This window comes from Trichosurus vulpecula, chromosome 4 (genome assembly GCF_011100635.1).
Source record: "Trichosurus vulpecula isolate mTriVul1 chromosome 4, mTriVul1.pri, whole genome shotgun sequence".
Classification (NCBI taxonomy): Eukaryota; Metazoa; Chordata; class Mammalia; order Diprotodontia; family Phalangeridae; genus Trichosurus; species Trichosurus vulpecula.
Genome location: NC_050576.1, coordinates 198,932,011 through 198,945,858, shown reverse-complemented (window position 1 = coordinate 198,945,858; position 13,848 = coordinate 198,932,011). Strand labels below are relative to the sequence as shown.

The window sequence follows — 13,848 nt, the reverse complement described above, 5'->3', positions numbered from 1 at the left end:
CATATTGATTCACTGTTGAAGTTGTGAATTGATACCACCACTCTTTTTTTTGGTGAGGAAATCAGGTGACTTGCCCAGGGTCACACAGCTATTAAGTGTCAAGTGTCTGAGGCCAGATTTGAACTCCAGTTCTCTTTTGACTCCAAGGCTAGTGGTCTATCTACTGTACCACCTAGCTGCCCCTGCCACCACTCTTAAAGGCAATTGGGAACTATGCACAAAAGCTATTAAACTGTGCCTTTGATACTACTAGTTCAGCCTGTCCTCTAAAGAAATCAGAGAAAGAGAGACCAAACCCATGTATAAGAAATAACAGCTCTGCTAAAACAACAAAACAACTGGAAACTGGGTGAATAGCAAATGGGGAATGACTGAACAAATTATGGTCTATAGTCATATAACATGGTTATGGACAGATAATGGAATACTGTGAGAAATAGTGAAAGGGATCATTTGAGAGAAACCTGGGGAAACTTGTATGAACCAATACCAAGTGAAATGAGCAGAACTGGGAGAACAATTTGTATGACAACATTATAAAGAAAACCAATTCTGAAAGCTTTAACTCTGATCATGGAGTGATGAACCACAATTCGAGAGGGCTGATGATGAAATATACACTCAACTTTGAGCAGAATGAGATAGATTCAGTACACAGAATTAGATACACATTTTTTTGGACATGGTAAACAAGTTTTTTCCACTTGGTTGTGTTTAATATAACTGTGGGAGTTGGAGAAGAGGGCTATTGGGAGGGAAGTTAGTGATATTGTTGCCAAAAAAAAAAAAGAAGAAGAAAAGAGAGTCACTGAAGCATTTTTAAAATGAACAGAAGAAAACAGAGGAAATTCAGAATTAAACAATCAGAACAGCTTTGGAAGTTAATGTGTTGAACTCTGACCAACACAATGACCAGCCACAATTCCAAAGAACTTGTGATAAAACATGTTATCTACCTCCAAATAGAAGGCTGGACTTGGAGTGCAGATTGAAGCATATTTTCTGTTTCTTTCTTTTCTTGGAACATGACCAATGCAAAAATTTATTTTGTATGTCAATACAAATTTGTAATGGATTTTATCTTTCTTGCTTTCTCAAAGAGTTGGGGAGAGGGTTGGGAGGAAATTTGAAAATGAAGATAATGGAAAATTGAATTTAAAAATAATGTGTTGAATGTATTATACTTTTTTAGTGGTATGCTTTAACAAAGCAAATGACATGGATGAGAGATTCATAGTTTCACGTATTAAACCCCTTTTTCTATTCCACTTTGTTATATGAAAGTGTTCTCTCCGGGGAGGGAATTCATTGAGTTCAAAACAAAAAAAAATTTTTTCCAAGAAAAATGAAAATTCCCTGGGTGCACACCCTAATAAAATATGCCGCCCACACCTATGTTTGTAAGTTCAGAGACTTTCCTAGGTCACTGAAAGGTTAAGCAATTTATCCATGGTCACACACATCAGAGATAGTCCTTGAGCACCTCTCCCTGACTCTATCCGTTAATCCATGCTGCCTCTTGTCCTTCTAAGGAGTGTTATTTTCACCTGTGAACCCTAAAGCTGAGGCACACCTTCAGCTTCCACTGGATCCCCTGCTGAACTCCAGCTCTGACAGTGTGCCAATACCACCTGCCCCTGAATTGGATTCTCAAATGTCCTGTACTGTACCTCCTCTTCCAGGTTACCACAACACCACATTTCCAAGAAATCGGGCCTTGAGGGACTATCTTGAACCTCGAATCATCTGCCTCTCTGGACCTCTATCTGGACACCTTCTGCTATGGTTGACATTCTCCAACCACCATTTATTCCTCCCTTGGCTTTTCTCTTCTTTTTTGTGTCTGGGCTGTATTAGCGTTTGATGCTTTTTGCAAGGAGGGTGGGAATAGTCCCTGTTCCATGCCTTCCCAACAGCTGGCTACCGAAGAACACATACCTGCCCCAGGTGTCCTCTCCCTTACCGCCATCTACCTCAACACTATTGCCCAATCTCAGTGTTCCAGGCAGCTCATGGCACAATGGTTAAAGTACTGGGCTGGGAATTAGGAAGACCTGAATACAAATCCAACCTCAAACACTAGTAGTATGACCCTAGACAAGTCACTTAACCTCTGCCTCAGTTTCCTCAGCTGTAAAATGGTCATGATAATAGCACCTACCTCCTAGGGTTGTTGAGAGGGCCAAATGTGATATTTGTAAAAGTGCATTGTACAGTACCAGATACATAGTAGGCACTATATAAATACTTATTCTTTTTTCCCCTCTGGAATGCCTGCTCTATAATTAACAAACTTCATTTCAACTGAAACTTTTTCCTCTCATCTTCTGACACTCATTGAGACCTGACTCCCAAGAACATCGCTTTGTTGGCCATCCTGTATGGCACTGGCTACTCTTCCTCTCCTACCCCCAAATCACTGGTCATGGTGGGGAGTCAGAATACTCATTTCCAGTTGCCACTTCCAGAATCTCCCTCTACCACCACCACGCAGCATCTTCTTTACTTTTGAGGTTCATATAATCCAAATTTGTCATCCAATCCATATCAAGCTCCCAAGTCATTCTTCCTCCTTTCTCAATCAGATCTGCATTGGGGGCAGCTAGGTGTTGTAGTGGACAAAGCACTGGCCCTGGAATCAGGAGGACCTGAGTTTTCAAATATGGGCTCAGACACTTGACCTTGGGCAAGTCATTTAACCTCAATTGCCTCACAAAAAAGAAAAAATCAGATCAGTGTCTAGCTCATTGTCTTTCCACCTCAACTCATGCCCTCATACTAGAAGACCTGGGCATACATATTGAGGTTCTTTTCAATGACTCTTATTTCCCAGGTCCTCAATATACCCAGTTATCTCCACTCTTAAGCCTTAGCTCAGTCTAAGCTACGCAAAGAGATAGTCATACCCTTGATGTTGCTTTCCCCCACATTCCATGTTTATGAACTCTGAAATTCCTTTATCTTATTATAATCTTTTATCATTTCATCTTCACTTTGCCTTCTGATCCCTAACCCTGTTCTGCATCTTCAACTGGGTCTCCAGCCTCTCTCCCCGGTGCAGCTCTTTCCCAAGCCATCACCTCTGCCCTACCTACACTCTCTTCCCTTCCCAATCTAAGGCCTTTGGTGAACCAGTTCACCTCAGCACTGTTCTCAGATTCCTTGTTCCCCTGTTCCTTGGTTCTATCCCTCACCATACCTTGCCAAATGCCAATCCTGTATTGTTCCTATTATCTGATTTCTTTACTACATTTTATATGATCATAGCTGGAAAAAAAAATCACAAATAAGTGATCCATCCTCACCTTGGCCCTCACTACATGAAAGGCAATTCTTCCACTCCCAAATTGGTTTTCTAGCCCACTCCCCACAGTGGCTGCTCCAAACCTTTGCTGTCTTCGAGCCTAACCCCTCGCTCTCAGCTGAGAACTTTGGAATTTTGCCTTATAATTCACTGAAAAGCTTGAGGGAACTCACAAAAAGCTCTCTCTGACATCATACTCCACTATCTCTTTAACTCCAGTCTCTAGGAAAGGTCAAGGCCAGCCCCTCCATATGAATCTTTGATTCCATCTCCTTTCCTTCTCCAGCAGATTGTCCCTACATTCATCCCCTCTCATCTGTTTCTCTTCCCTGATGCCTACAAATATACCTATGTCTTCCCCATCCTCAAAAAACTTTTAACTCTCCCTGCTATCTCTCTTCTCTTTCTCTGCTATATTCCTTGAAAAAGTCACCTAAGTGAATCAGTGAAGTAATATATGGGAAAGTGCTTGAAACCCCTAAGAACGTAGAATTTGAAAAAAATTAAATAATATTCTTTTTATTATTACTGCCATAATGGCTATTATTATTTCTCAAATCTCATGATATTTGCGTTGCTTCATTGGTCCTAGAAATAGGGCAGAGTATTAAAAATTGTTGGTTCTTGGTTCCTCATGCAAACTGTTTAATGTGCCTAACAACTTATTTCAGAATGATCCTATACTTTATAAATTGTAAATTCCATTTTTCAAAACCATATTTCACTGGAACATATTGAAGCTGGGAAGTTGAAGTCAGAATGTAAAGATTTTTCCCCCTTCTGTTTGCTTAGTTCTATTTCTATATTTATTTTTTATTTTTTCCATTTAAATAGTATTTCATTTTTTCCAATTACATATAAAGACAATTTTTAACATTCATTTTTAATAAAATTTTGAGTTCTAAATTTTCTCCCTCCCTCCCTTCCTTTCCCCCTCCCTATGATGGTAAACAATTTGATATAGGTTATATATGTGTAACCATGTAAAACATATTTACATGTTTGTCATGTTGGGAGAGAAGAAACAGAACAAAAGGAAGAAACCATGAAAAAAAATAAAGGAAGTGAAAATAGCATTCTTCAATCTGCTTTCAGACTCCATCATTTCTTTCTCTGGATGTGGGTGGCATTTTCCATCATGAGTCTTTTGGAATTGTGTTCAAATCTTGTGTTGCTGAGAAGAGCTAAGTCAATCATAGTTGATCATCACACAATGTTACTGTTACTGTATACAATGTTCTTCTGGTTCTGCTCACTTCACTTTGCATCAGTGCATGTAACTCTTCCCAGGATTTTCTGAAATCTGCCTGCTTGACATTTCTTATAGCACAATATAGTATTCGTTACATTCATATACCACAACTTGTTCAGCCATTCCCCAACTGATGGACATCCCTTCAATTTCCAATTCTTTGCCATGACAAAAAGAGCTGCTATGAATATTTCTGAACATGTAAGTCCTTTTCCCTTTTTTTTAATGATCTCTTTGGGATACAGACTTAGACGTATTGCTGGATAAAAGGGTATGCATAATTTGATTGCTTTTTGGGCTTAGTTCCAAACTGTTCTCCATATTCCTATATTTATTAAAGGAATTTCCACTAGCTAAAAAAAAAAGGGAAGTATATTTGACCTCTACTTCCTCTTTTCTTACTCTCTCCCAAATCCTCTCTAATTTGACTTCCCACTTTATCATTCAACTACTGGTGATCTCTCAATTGATAAATCTAAAGGTCTTTTCTCAATCCTCATCCCACTAGACAGACCTCTCTGCCTCTCTTTACCCCGATGATCACCTGAATACTCTCTCCCCTCTGGGTTTTTTTGACCTTCCTTTCTCTTGGTTCTCTTCCTACTTATCTAGATCTGCTCAGTCATTTTGGCTGGATGTTCATCCTTGTCATACTCCCTAACTGTGAGCATCCCATGATGCTCTATCCCGGGCTCTCTTTTCTCTTTATACTCTCTTAGGGAAGGGAATGAGTATATATTAAGCACTTACTATGTGCCAGACACAGTGCTAAGCACATTATAAATACCTCATTTTGATCATCATGATGACCCTGTGAGGTAGGAGATATTATTATCCCCATTTTACAGTTCAGGAAACTGAGGTTGAGAAGAGTTAAGTGACTTACTCAGGGTCTCACAGCTTAGTATGTATCTGAGGCTAGATTCAAATTCTGGTCTTCCTGACTCCAGGCACAGAGCTTTATCTACTGTACCACCTACTTGGTAGCACATACCATCTCTTTTGGGGTCAATAATCAAGCATCTGAAAATGTTTTCCAGATCTCCATATACCTTATTCTCTCTTCTAAGCTCCAGTCCCACGTCTCAAGCTGCTTATTGAACATTTCAAACTTGATGTCTTATATTCGTCTCAAATCCAACATTATCAAAAATTCTTCCCAACATTCTTATTGAAGGCACCACTAATCTGCCAGGTATTCCAGGCTAGAAACCTTCATCCTCGATTCCTCATTCTCAGTAACTCTACGTATCCAAGCATTTGCCCAATGTTGTCATTTTTACATTCGTGAGAATTCTCACATACATCCCCTTCTCCCTACTCACATAGCCACCACCCCAGTGCCAGCTCTTAGCTCCTTCCACCTAGAATAGTGCAGTAGCCTTCTAATTGGCCTCCCTGGGCTTCAGTCTCTACCCCCTCCGATCCATCCTCCACTCCACCGACGCAGGGATTTTGCTGAAGTGCAGGTCTGACTGTGTCACCCCTGCTCCATGGACTCCAGCAGCTCTCTGTTTCAAATCAAATACAAAGACCCTTTGCCCTTTACAATCATCTCATCTGATCCTCACAACAACCCCGAGAGATAGGTGCTATGAGAGGTAGGTGCCATTGCTAGCCTCATTTTATGAATGAGGAAACTGGAGCAAACAGGTTAAATGAATTGCCCAGGGTCACACAGCTAGCAAGTGTGGGAGGCTAGGTTTACACTCAGGAGTCTTCTAGGTCCAGTGCTCTATCCACTGCCTCACAAAGTAATTTTGATGGGGTCAGAGCTCAAATAACAGGGGGCGTTCATGCAAAGCGTCCTGTAGGAGGTGGCACCTGAGCCAAGCTTTGAGGGAAGTAAGGGATTCTTCAAGGTAGAGGTAAGGAAGGAGTGCATTGCAGATATGCCTTACATTTCTATGGTGATTTAACATCTTCAAAGTGCTTTCACATAATTCAGTATAAATATTTATTAAGCTCCTATGCTATGCAGAAGGACAGTTAGGTGGCACAGTGGATAGGCTTGGAATCAAGAAGACTCATCCTCAAGTTCAAATCTCACTTCAGACACTAACCCTGTGACCCTGCACAAGTCACTTAACCCTTCTTGCCTCAGTTTCCTCATCTGTAAAATGAACTGGAGAAGAAAATAGCAAACCACTCCAGTATCTTTGCCAAGAAAACCCCGTATGGAGTCATGAAGAGTCAGCCATAACTAAAACGATTGAACAAAATGCTATGCAGAGTACTATGCCAAGGTACTAGAAGAGAGATGCATCTTTTAGTGAAGGCATAGTCTCTTCCCTCACAGAGATTACAATGCAGTAGGAGATGACACATATACAGAAAAACTATGAAACAAAATATTATTTAAGTACATAAGACAGGAACAATACGCTAGGTGAGGTCCAAGGGAGGAAACGCCAACTCCAACAAGCAGGGGGACCCAGAAAACTCCTTGGAATGGGGGCATTTGAATTGGTTTTTGAGGAGTACTTAGAAACTCAATGGGCAGGAGAGAGGAGTAAGGTATTGCATGTACAGGGAACAGCATTAGTAAAGGCATGGGGGCAAGACATCACAAGGTATTTGCAAGGAACAGTGAACAGTCGGACTTGTTTGGCTCACAGTGTCTGTGGAGAGGAGGAGTAAAAGGATAAATAAGTAGCATGGCCCCAAGTTGTGGTAGCCCAGGCATACATCATTTCACTTGATCCCCACACCAGAGAGCTCTATGAGATAGGCAGAGGAGGTACTGTCCCCGTTTTATAGATGAAGGGACTGAGGCTTAGAGATGATGACTTGGGTGGGGGCTTCATGAGAAAGGTCTTCTAGTTTCTTACTCCAATGTTCTTTCCAAGCTCACCAGTCCCCATGGAAGAGCCCAAACTCCCCAACTTTCTCCCAGATTTGGTAAATCCAAGCTCCTTTACCAGAACCGCAAGGTGGAGGGAGAGGCACGGTTGTCAGCATCCCTCTCCGACAAAAAGTGGGACCCGAACACTCGGGTCATCTTTCAATGATAGTTCAGAGGTGAGAGGTGGGGACTCATTGGAGCATAGTCTTAGGAGACGTTTAATTATCCCCAGACACCAGCCTTGGAAGTCTGGAGGAAGAGCTCTTAGGACAGTGAGGAGGTACCAGAGGAACAGTGGACAGCAAATGAGCTTTTCAAAAGTTCCAGCAAAGTCAGAGCAGCCCAAGGTACCTGAGCTGAGAACCCAGGAGTTCAACAGGGAAGCCTCCGCTGAGTGAGTCCCCCAAGCTGGTGGAAAGGGTGAGAGAGGGAGGGCTGACTCCTCCTCTTCTGTTCTGAAAACAAAACATTCTCTCTTCCTCCCCATCCTCCTCCCCACTCAATGAGGATCAGGGACTGAGAGCTGTTTCCACTCCCCCGCCCCTTCGCCCCTTCAAACAGTCCTGCTCCCACCTCCCTTCCAGTGCCCACAGGGCGGGGTGATGCCCTGCTGGAACACCAGCCCTTTTCCTGGAGGGGAGGGGGGTGCAGCCTAGAGGAGACGGCGGATCTCTGCTCTTGCCCGAACAGGTGTGCATCGCACAGGAATGCGTGCTCGGTGACTCACCAGCGCCCTCCTACCTGAGCTGGATAAAGCTGTCTCTTCTCTGCCCACCCCTATGTCTCTCTCTTCTTTTCCTCCTTTCTTTCCTCCCTCCCTCCCTCCCTCTCTGACAGTGTCGTGCGCTCTCTCTCTTTAACACACACGCACACAAACTCACACATACATACTCACACATAACATACTCACACACGGGAGAGCAGCTCCTAATAGCCAGGGAGGAGGGGGGAAGACAATCAGAAGCAGAAAGGACGAGACCCCAGCAAAGGTATGTCAAGTCTGCCAACTGCTGCCCCACTTCTCCTAGGGGCTGGGCGCTGGGGCAGGGGAGGGGGGAAAAGGGGCTGGGGTGGGAAGACCGAGGCTGGGGGCCACAGGGCTTGGCAGCGTCTGGCTCCAGAAAGTTCCTGCAGGAACTTTGCCTAGGAGTCCAGGCATGCATGCAAGGTGGGTGGGTGGATTTAATTAGCCGCCCACTCTGCTAATTACCACCACCACCCCTCAGAGGAGAGTAAAGCTGCTCCCCAACTGCCTTTCCACTCCAGTGGGGGTTGGGGGATTACTAACGGGGTCTTTTGTTCCCTCTCATCCCCTTCCTGAAAGGTTGGCATTTGCCAACGCCCTGTACTCAGTGGCCCTGGCACCTTATGGCCAGTCCTGCCGGTGGAATAATGGCTGTCCCCAGGAAGTAATGGGGGAGTGGTGGAGGGCTTCTGGAATTAAACTGATCTGGGCATTCCAGGGGGCTATGAGCTCAAAGGGGAGGTAGTGGGTAGGGAACAAGGAGGAAGAGGCATGGCCCCTATGCCTTGGCTCCACCAGAGAGAATAACAACTGAATTTCTATAGGCGTTAACGTTTGCCAAGTGCTTCTCACACGGAACTGTGAACCTTACAAAAGCCCTATGAGCTAGGAGGTTCTCTGGGCATTATTAGTCCCATTCAACAGATTAAAAAAAAAAAAAAACTCAGGCTCAGAGAGATTAAGTACTGTACAACTGATAAGTGTCAAAAATTGGGATTTGAACCCGGGTCTTCCTGATTCCAGGTCTAGCACTCTATCCATTATACCACATTTTCTGTGGTGGGGTGAGAAAGAAGAGAGAGAGGTGACTGGCTTGTTCTGGAAGGGGAGCATTGAGGAACTTAGTCTCCGAAGATGCAGAGATGTCCCAGGGAGCCTAGGGCTACGGACTCTGAGTGGGCTGCCCATGGGACTCTTTACTAAGTAATGGGAAGCAGCTACCCAGCCCAACTGGTCCTACATGGGACAAGCCCAAGGGGTGCCGGTGGTTGGAAGGGTGCTCCTGCTGTGACCTACAGCCAGTGTATGTCCCCTGACCCTTTCCTCCCCTCTGCCGAATCTCATACCTCCCCTTCTTTCAAAATCTGCTCCAGACTCACGTACTGCAATAAGCTTTCTAAGATTAATTCCTCCACCCTTCCCATCCCTCTGCCTCTGGTCCTTATCTTTACTATAGCACCGCCCACCACCACCATTCCAGGAAGCTTCTCCCTTCCCCAAAGGCCCTTCCACAGTGAAGAGGATGCCCTGGTGGGTTTATGTTGGTGCATCTGGATCTCTGTCCCTTATCCACATAGATTTGAGCCTCATAACAGCCCAAGAGTGGGGTGGAGGGAGACAAGGACTGTTTCTCCTCCTCCAACTCCATTTCTGCCCTGTATGGCTCTTGTGATTCCTCCAGGCAGGGCTGGAAGTGATGACTGGGTATCCTTGAGGGATCTAGGGGGTAGTATGGAGGGAGGAGTTAGAAACTCCTAACCTTAGCCTATGAACACAGGATAGCCTGGCATGAAGCTGGGATGCAGAAATGGAGGGATCTGGAGGTCCATGAAGAGACTCCACAAATGAAGATGGAAGGTCCATCTTCTTAGTCATTTTTTGTTGCTGTTCAGCTCCATTTCCTGAGCCTATGTGGGTAAGATCACCACAGCCACAGAGTTTCAGAGGCAGTATTAGACTGCAGCTGTGGTAGCAATACTAGGGATCTGAGGTTGGAGACCCGGACAATCCACTCTATCTCAACTAAGAGCCAGCCCCTCTCAGACAGAGCACCGAAGATCAGCTCTTCACGGGGAGGGGTAGTGGGGAATGAGGGTAGGGGCAGAAGATATCTTCAAGAGGCCTACCTCTAAGTACCCTTCCTAACCCCAGGGACTTTAGCCCACAGCACCTATACTTACCGAGCCAGTATGTGTGTTCTCTGAAGAAAGTGTGTCTGTCTATGGGCATAAATTTGTACATGTGTGTGTTTAAATGTTCTATGTATGGGACAGCAAGAAGCAGCAGTCTGGGGACCACCGTTCTCATCTAGGCTATCCCACTCAAGAAAGTAATTTAACCTAAGTCTCATTACCCACGTTCTGCCTGGGTAGGAACAAATTTAAAGGCCCCTAAAATATAGCTAGGTGGTAAAGTAGATGGAGCAGTGGGCCTGGAGTTAGGAAGACCTGAGTTCAAATCTGGCCTCAGACACTTACCAGCTGTGTGACCCTGGGCAAGTCACTTAACCCTGTTTGCCTCAGTTTCCTCATCTGTAAAACGAGCTAGAGAAGAAAGGGCAAACCACTCCAGTATCTTTGCCAAGAAAACCCCAAATGGGGTCATGAAGAGTCGGAAACGACTGAAAAAGAGCTGAACAACAAAAAATATACCTGACTTCTTTATACCAGAAAAAAAATCTCTCACATGAGGGTTGCATCTAGAAAATGGGTCTTTAATAAGACCAGCCCTGCCCTACCTTACAGGGTTCATTATGAGGGTCAAATGAGATAACGCCCATGAAAGAGCTCTGTAGATTGTAAAGGGCAGTAGACTTGTAAGGGGTCATTGTGAAGATTTGTGGCACATTGGAAAAAACTCTGGCCTTGGCATCAGCAGTCCTGTCTCTGGGGACTGACTAGCTGGGTGACCTTGGGCAAAATATTTTATCCTTTTGAGAGTCTATAAAATAAGGTTACACAAAATATAAAATGCTTTGTTCACTTTAAAGTACCGTATCAATGTTGCTTCTTATTATCGTTGTTTAAGAACTTTAATTGGACAGGCTCTCGGGTCCCTTCCAACTCTGATATCCTGGGATCCTTGTGTAATAACGCCCGTAGGTATGTGTCTGCCTTACTTCATTGTAAGTAAGGGTGGGTATGGGTGCGGCACTTCACAAATCCCATGGCTTCTAGGAAGCCATTTCACCCCACAGTCCACACCCTGACTGGCTCAGGGATTACCCATTCTACAGTTATTTGCTGCTTTCTCACCCTTAGGCAAGGGTTTCTTTCTCCTTCCTGGTCTCTGGCCCAGTGGAGCTCCCTCTGCCTCTGGACTGGATAGAATATTAATATAGTCACTGCAGCCTCCATGACCTTTGGAACCCCAGGACTGGCTCGAATTGAAGGGACCACTCCCATTAGACCCAAGCCCTAATCTGACAAGAGTCTGAGCCTCTCTTTCCTGAAACTTCAGCCACACACCACTCACACCTGACCCCTGCTACAGAGCTCTCCCAAGGGAATTGTCCCACTGAATTAAGACACATCTTTACCCTGCTGCTTTGGGCATGTTAAGTCACTTCATCTTCTCTGAGACTTGGTCCTCTTCTTTCTTAAATGGGACAATCTACTTAAAGCATTGAGCACAATGGATACAGTGCCAGACCCGGAGTCAGGAAAACTAATCTTCGTGAGATCAAATCTGGCCTGAGACACTTACTAGCTGGGTGACCCTGGGCAAGTCACGTTCACCCTATTTGCCTCAGTTTCCTCATCTGTAAAATAAGCTGGAGAAGGAAATGGCAAACAAATCACTTCAGTCTGCCAAGAAAACCCCAAATGGGAATCATGAAAAGTCGGGCATGACTGAAAAATGACTCAACAACGATTTAAAGCACGTTTCTAACTTGAAGGGGCAATATAAGTTGTTTCTGTTATTATTCTGAAGACGTTGGACCAGAAAATCTCTCAGTTCCCTTGAAGACCTAAGTCCTATGACTGTAGGAACTCCACCCCAGAGACTAGAGCTGTAACTGGGGATTCTTTCATTCAGGGCAAAAACACTGGAGGGAGTTGGGGTTACAACAGCACAGCCCGCTGTCCAATGGTGGAAAGGACAATCAGTGCGGCAGTAGGACCATCTTGGAATCTTGGGTACCAAGCCCAATTTATTCCATGCTTGTTATGCTTGGACACAGCAGGTTCTATAACCTGACTTTACTTGGAGACCTATCCTCAAGAAAGAGATTGAAAGAGTGATTTGGGTTCACAAGACTATATGTTCTCGATGTGAAGAGGGTTTCTAGGAAAATGTGGTGGGGTTCTCTGATTTTTTTATTTCTTTCAGCTCTACTGGCCTGGGTGACTCACACCGAGTCTCTTCAGATTGTAAAATGATCTCAAAGACATCCCTTCTTCCTCATCTGCCCCCACTATCCTGGGGCTTCCCTCCTTTGCTTCTCCCATTTTTTTCTTTTTTCAAATTTTTTTTTCAATTTTTGTTGATGTCTTTTGTTTTTCCACCAGCTTTATTTCCAGATATGTCTCTCCCCCCACCCCTCCCTATCAAGCTATTACTCATAACAAAGAATAAAAAGGAAATGAAGGGGAAGCAGATTAGTAAAATCAACATTAGTTAACTCTAAACGTATATGTAGTTTTGTTCCATACTTACAATTCCCCACTTCTGCAAAGAATTTCCTCTGGTTTTTTAAAGAAATAAGTAGGAAACAGTGGTTCCCTGGATGTCTTAAGGTAAATCTTCAAGGTGGAAGAGTGAGAGTTACCACAACAGGCTAGCCCAAAATGGGGATGACCACTGGAAGCAGATGTTGTTCAAAGAGCTGATGTTCCCATTGGGGTAGGGAAGACATACTCCTCCCTGTCTCTTTCTACCTCTGTCTCTCTGTCTTTCTGTCTCTATTTCTCTCTTTCTGAATCTCTGTCTCTGTTTCTCTCTGTTTCCGTTTCTCTCTCTCTGTCTCTTTCTTTGTCTTTGTCTCTCTGGCTTTCTCTCTTCAATGTCTTCTCAGGCTTCTACTCTCCACTTAGGGACTGGCACAAAGGCATGAAGCAAACACCAGGTTTCATCCTATTGAGCTAGGTCAACCATGACCAGTGCATGACAGTGCCCAATGACTGGCCTTCTCTTTTTAGCCTCCCCACCCTGGTCCCTATATTCCATTGAAGGACCCTTGAGTAAAACACTCCTGTCACTGCCATTCACAATGAATGACAGATAGCACAAGCCTAGGGACAACTGGGCAAGGGGGGGCCTGTGCCACCAACTAGATTGGTACCCAGACCTGAGATATCCCCAACCCCCTCCCACTTTCTCCCAGGCCAAGCTTTGATTTAGTCAAAGCTAAGGGGTGGGGCGGGGGGGTGGGGAATGGGATAAAGTCCACATGTCACAACAGGAAGAACACAGCTGGGCATGGGAGACAACAGTTCTACAAGTCTATGACTTGGCAGGAAGGAGTTTCTCTGAGAAGAGGGGCTTCTTCCAAAAATCTCCAGAAGTGACACTATTCTTCATCCTGTGCCATGTGGTGCTCATGACACAGGCATACAGAATGAACACTGTGGTTGTTTCAGGAGGAAGAGGATGCCCTGGCCAGGGTCATGGGCTGGTCTGCTGTTCTGGGCAGTGCTATGTTTCACCTTCCAAGGGAACATGGGTAAGTCAGAGGACCTCTCCCTGAGACACCCCAGAGG

The 13,848-nt window shown here is 44.6% G+C and overlaps 1 protein-coding gene across 3 annotated transcripts in view; it reads left to right on the top strand.

Annotated features, from left to right (window-relative positions):
- Positions 1–8,280: 8,280 nt before the first annotated feature.
- Positions 8,281–13,848, top strand: part of ITGB4 (integrin subunit beta 4) — a 44,097-nt gene continuing 38,529 nt past the window's right edge. For 2 of the 3 annotated variants that reach the window (XM_036756716.1, XM_036756717.1), the window contains exons 1-2: positions 8,281–8,390; positions 13,729–13,811. In XM_036756716.1, coding sequence (XP_036612611.1) covers positions 13,739–13,811 — 73 coding nt within the window. In that variant the 5' untranslated portion in view covers positions 8,281–8,390; positions 13,729–13,738. Of the gene's footprint in view, positions 8,391–13,728; positions 13,812–13,848 lie in introns of those variants that run through there. The other variant, XM_036756715.1, reaches the window with a different exon arrangement.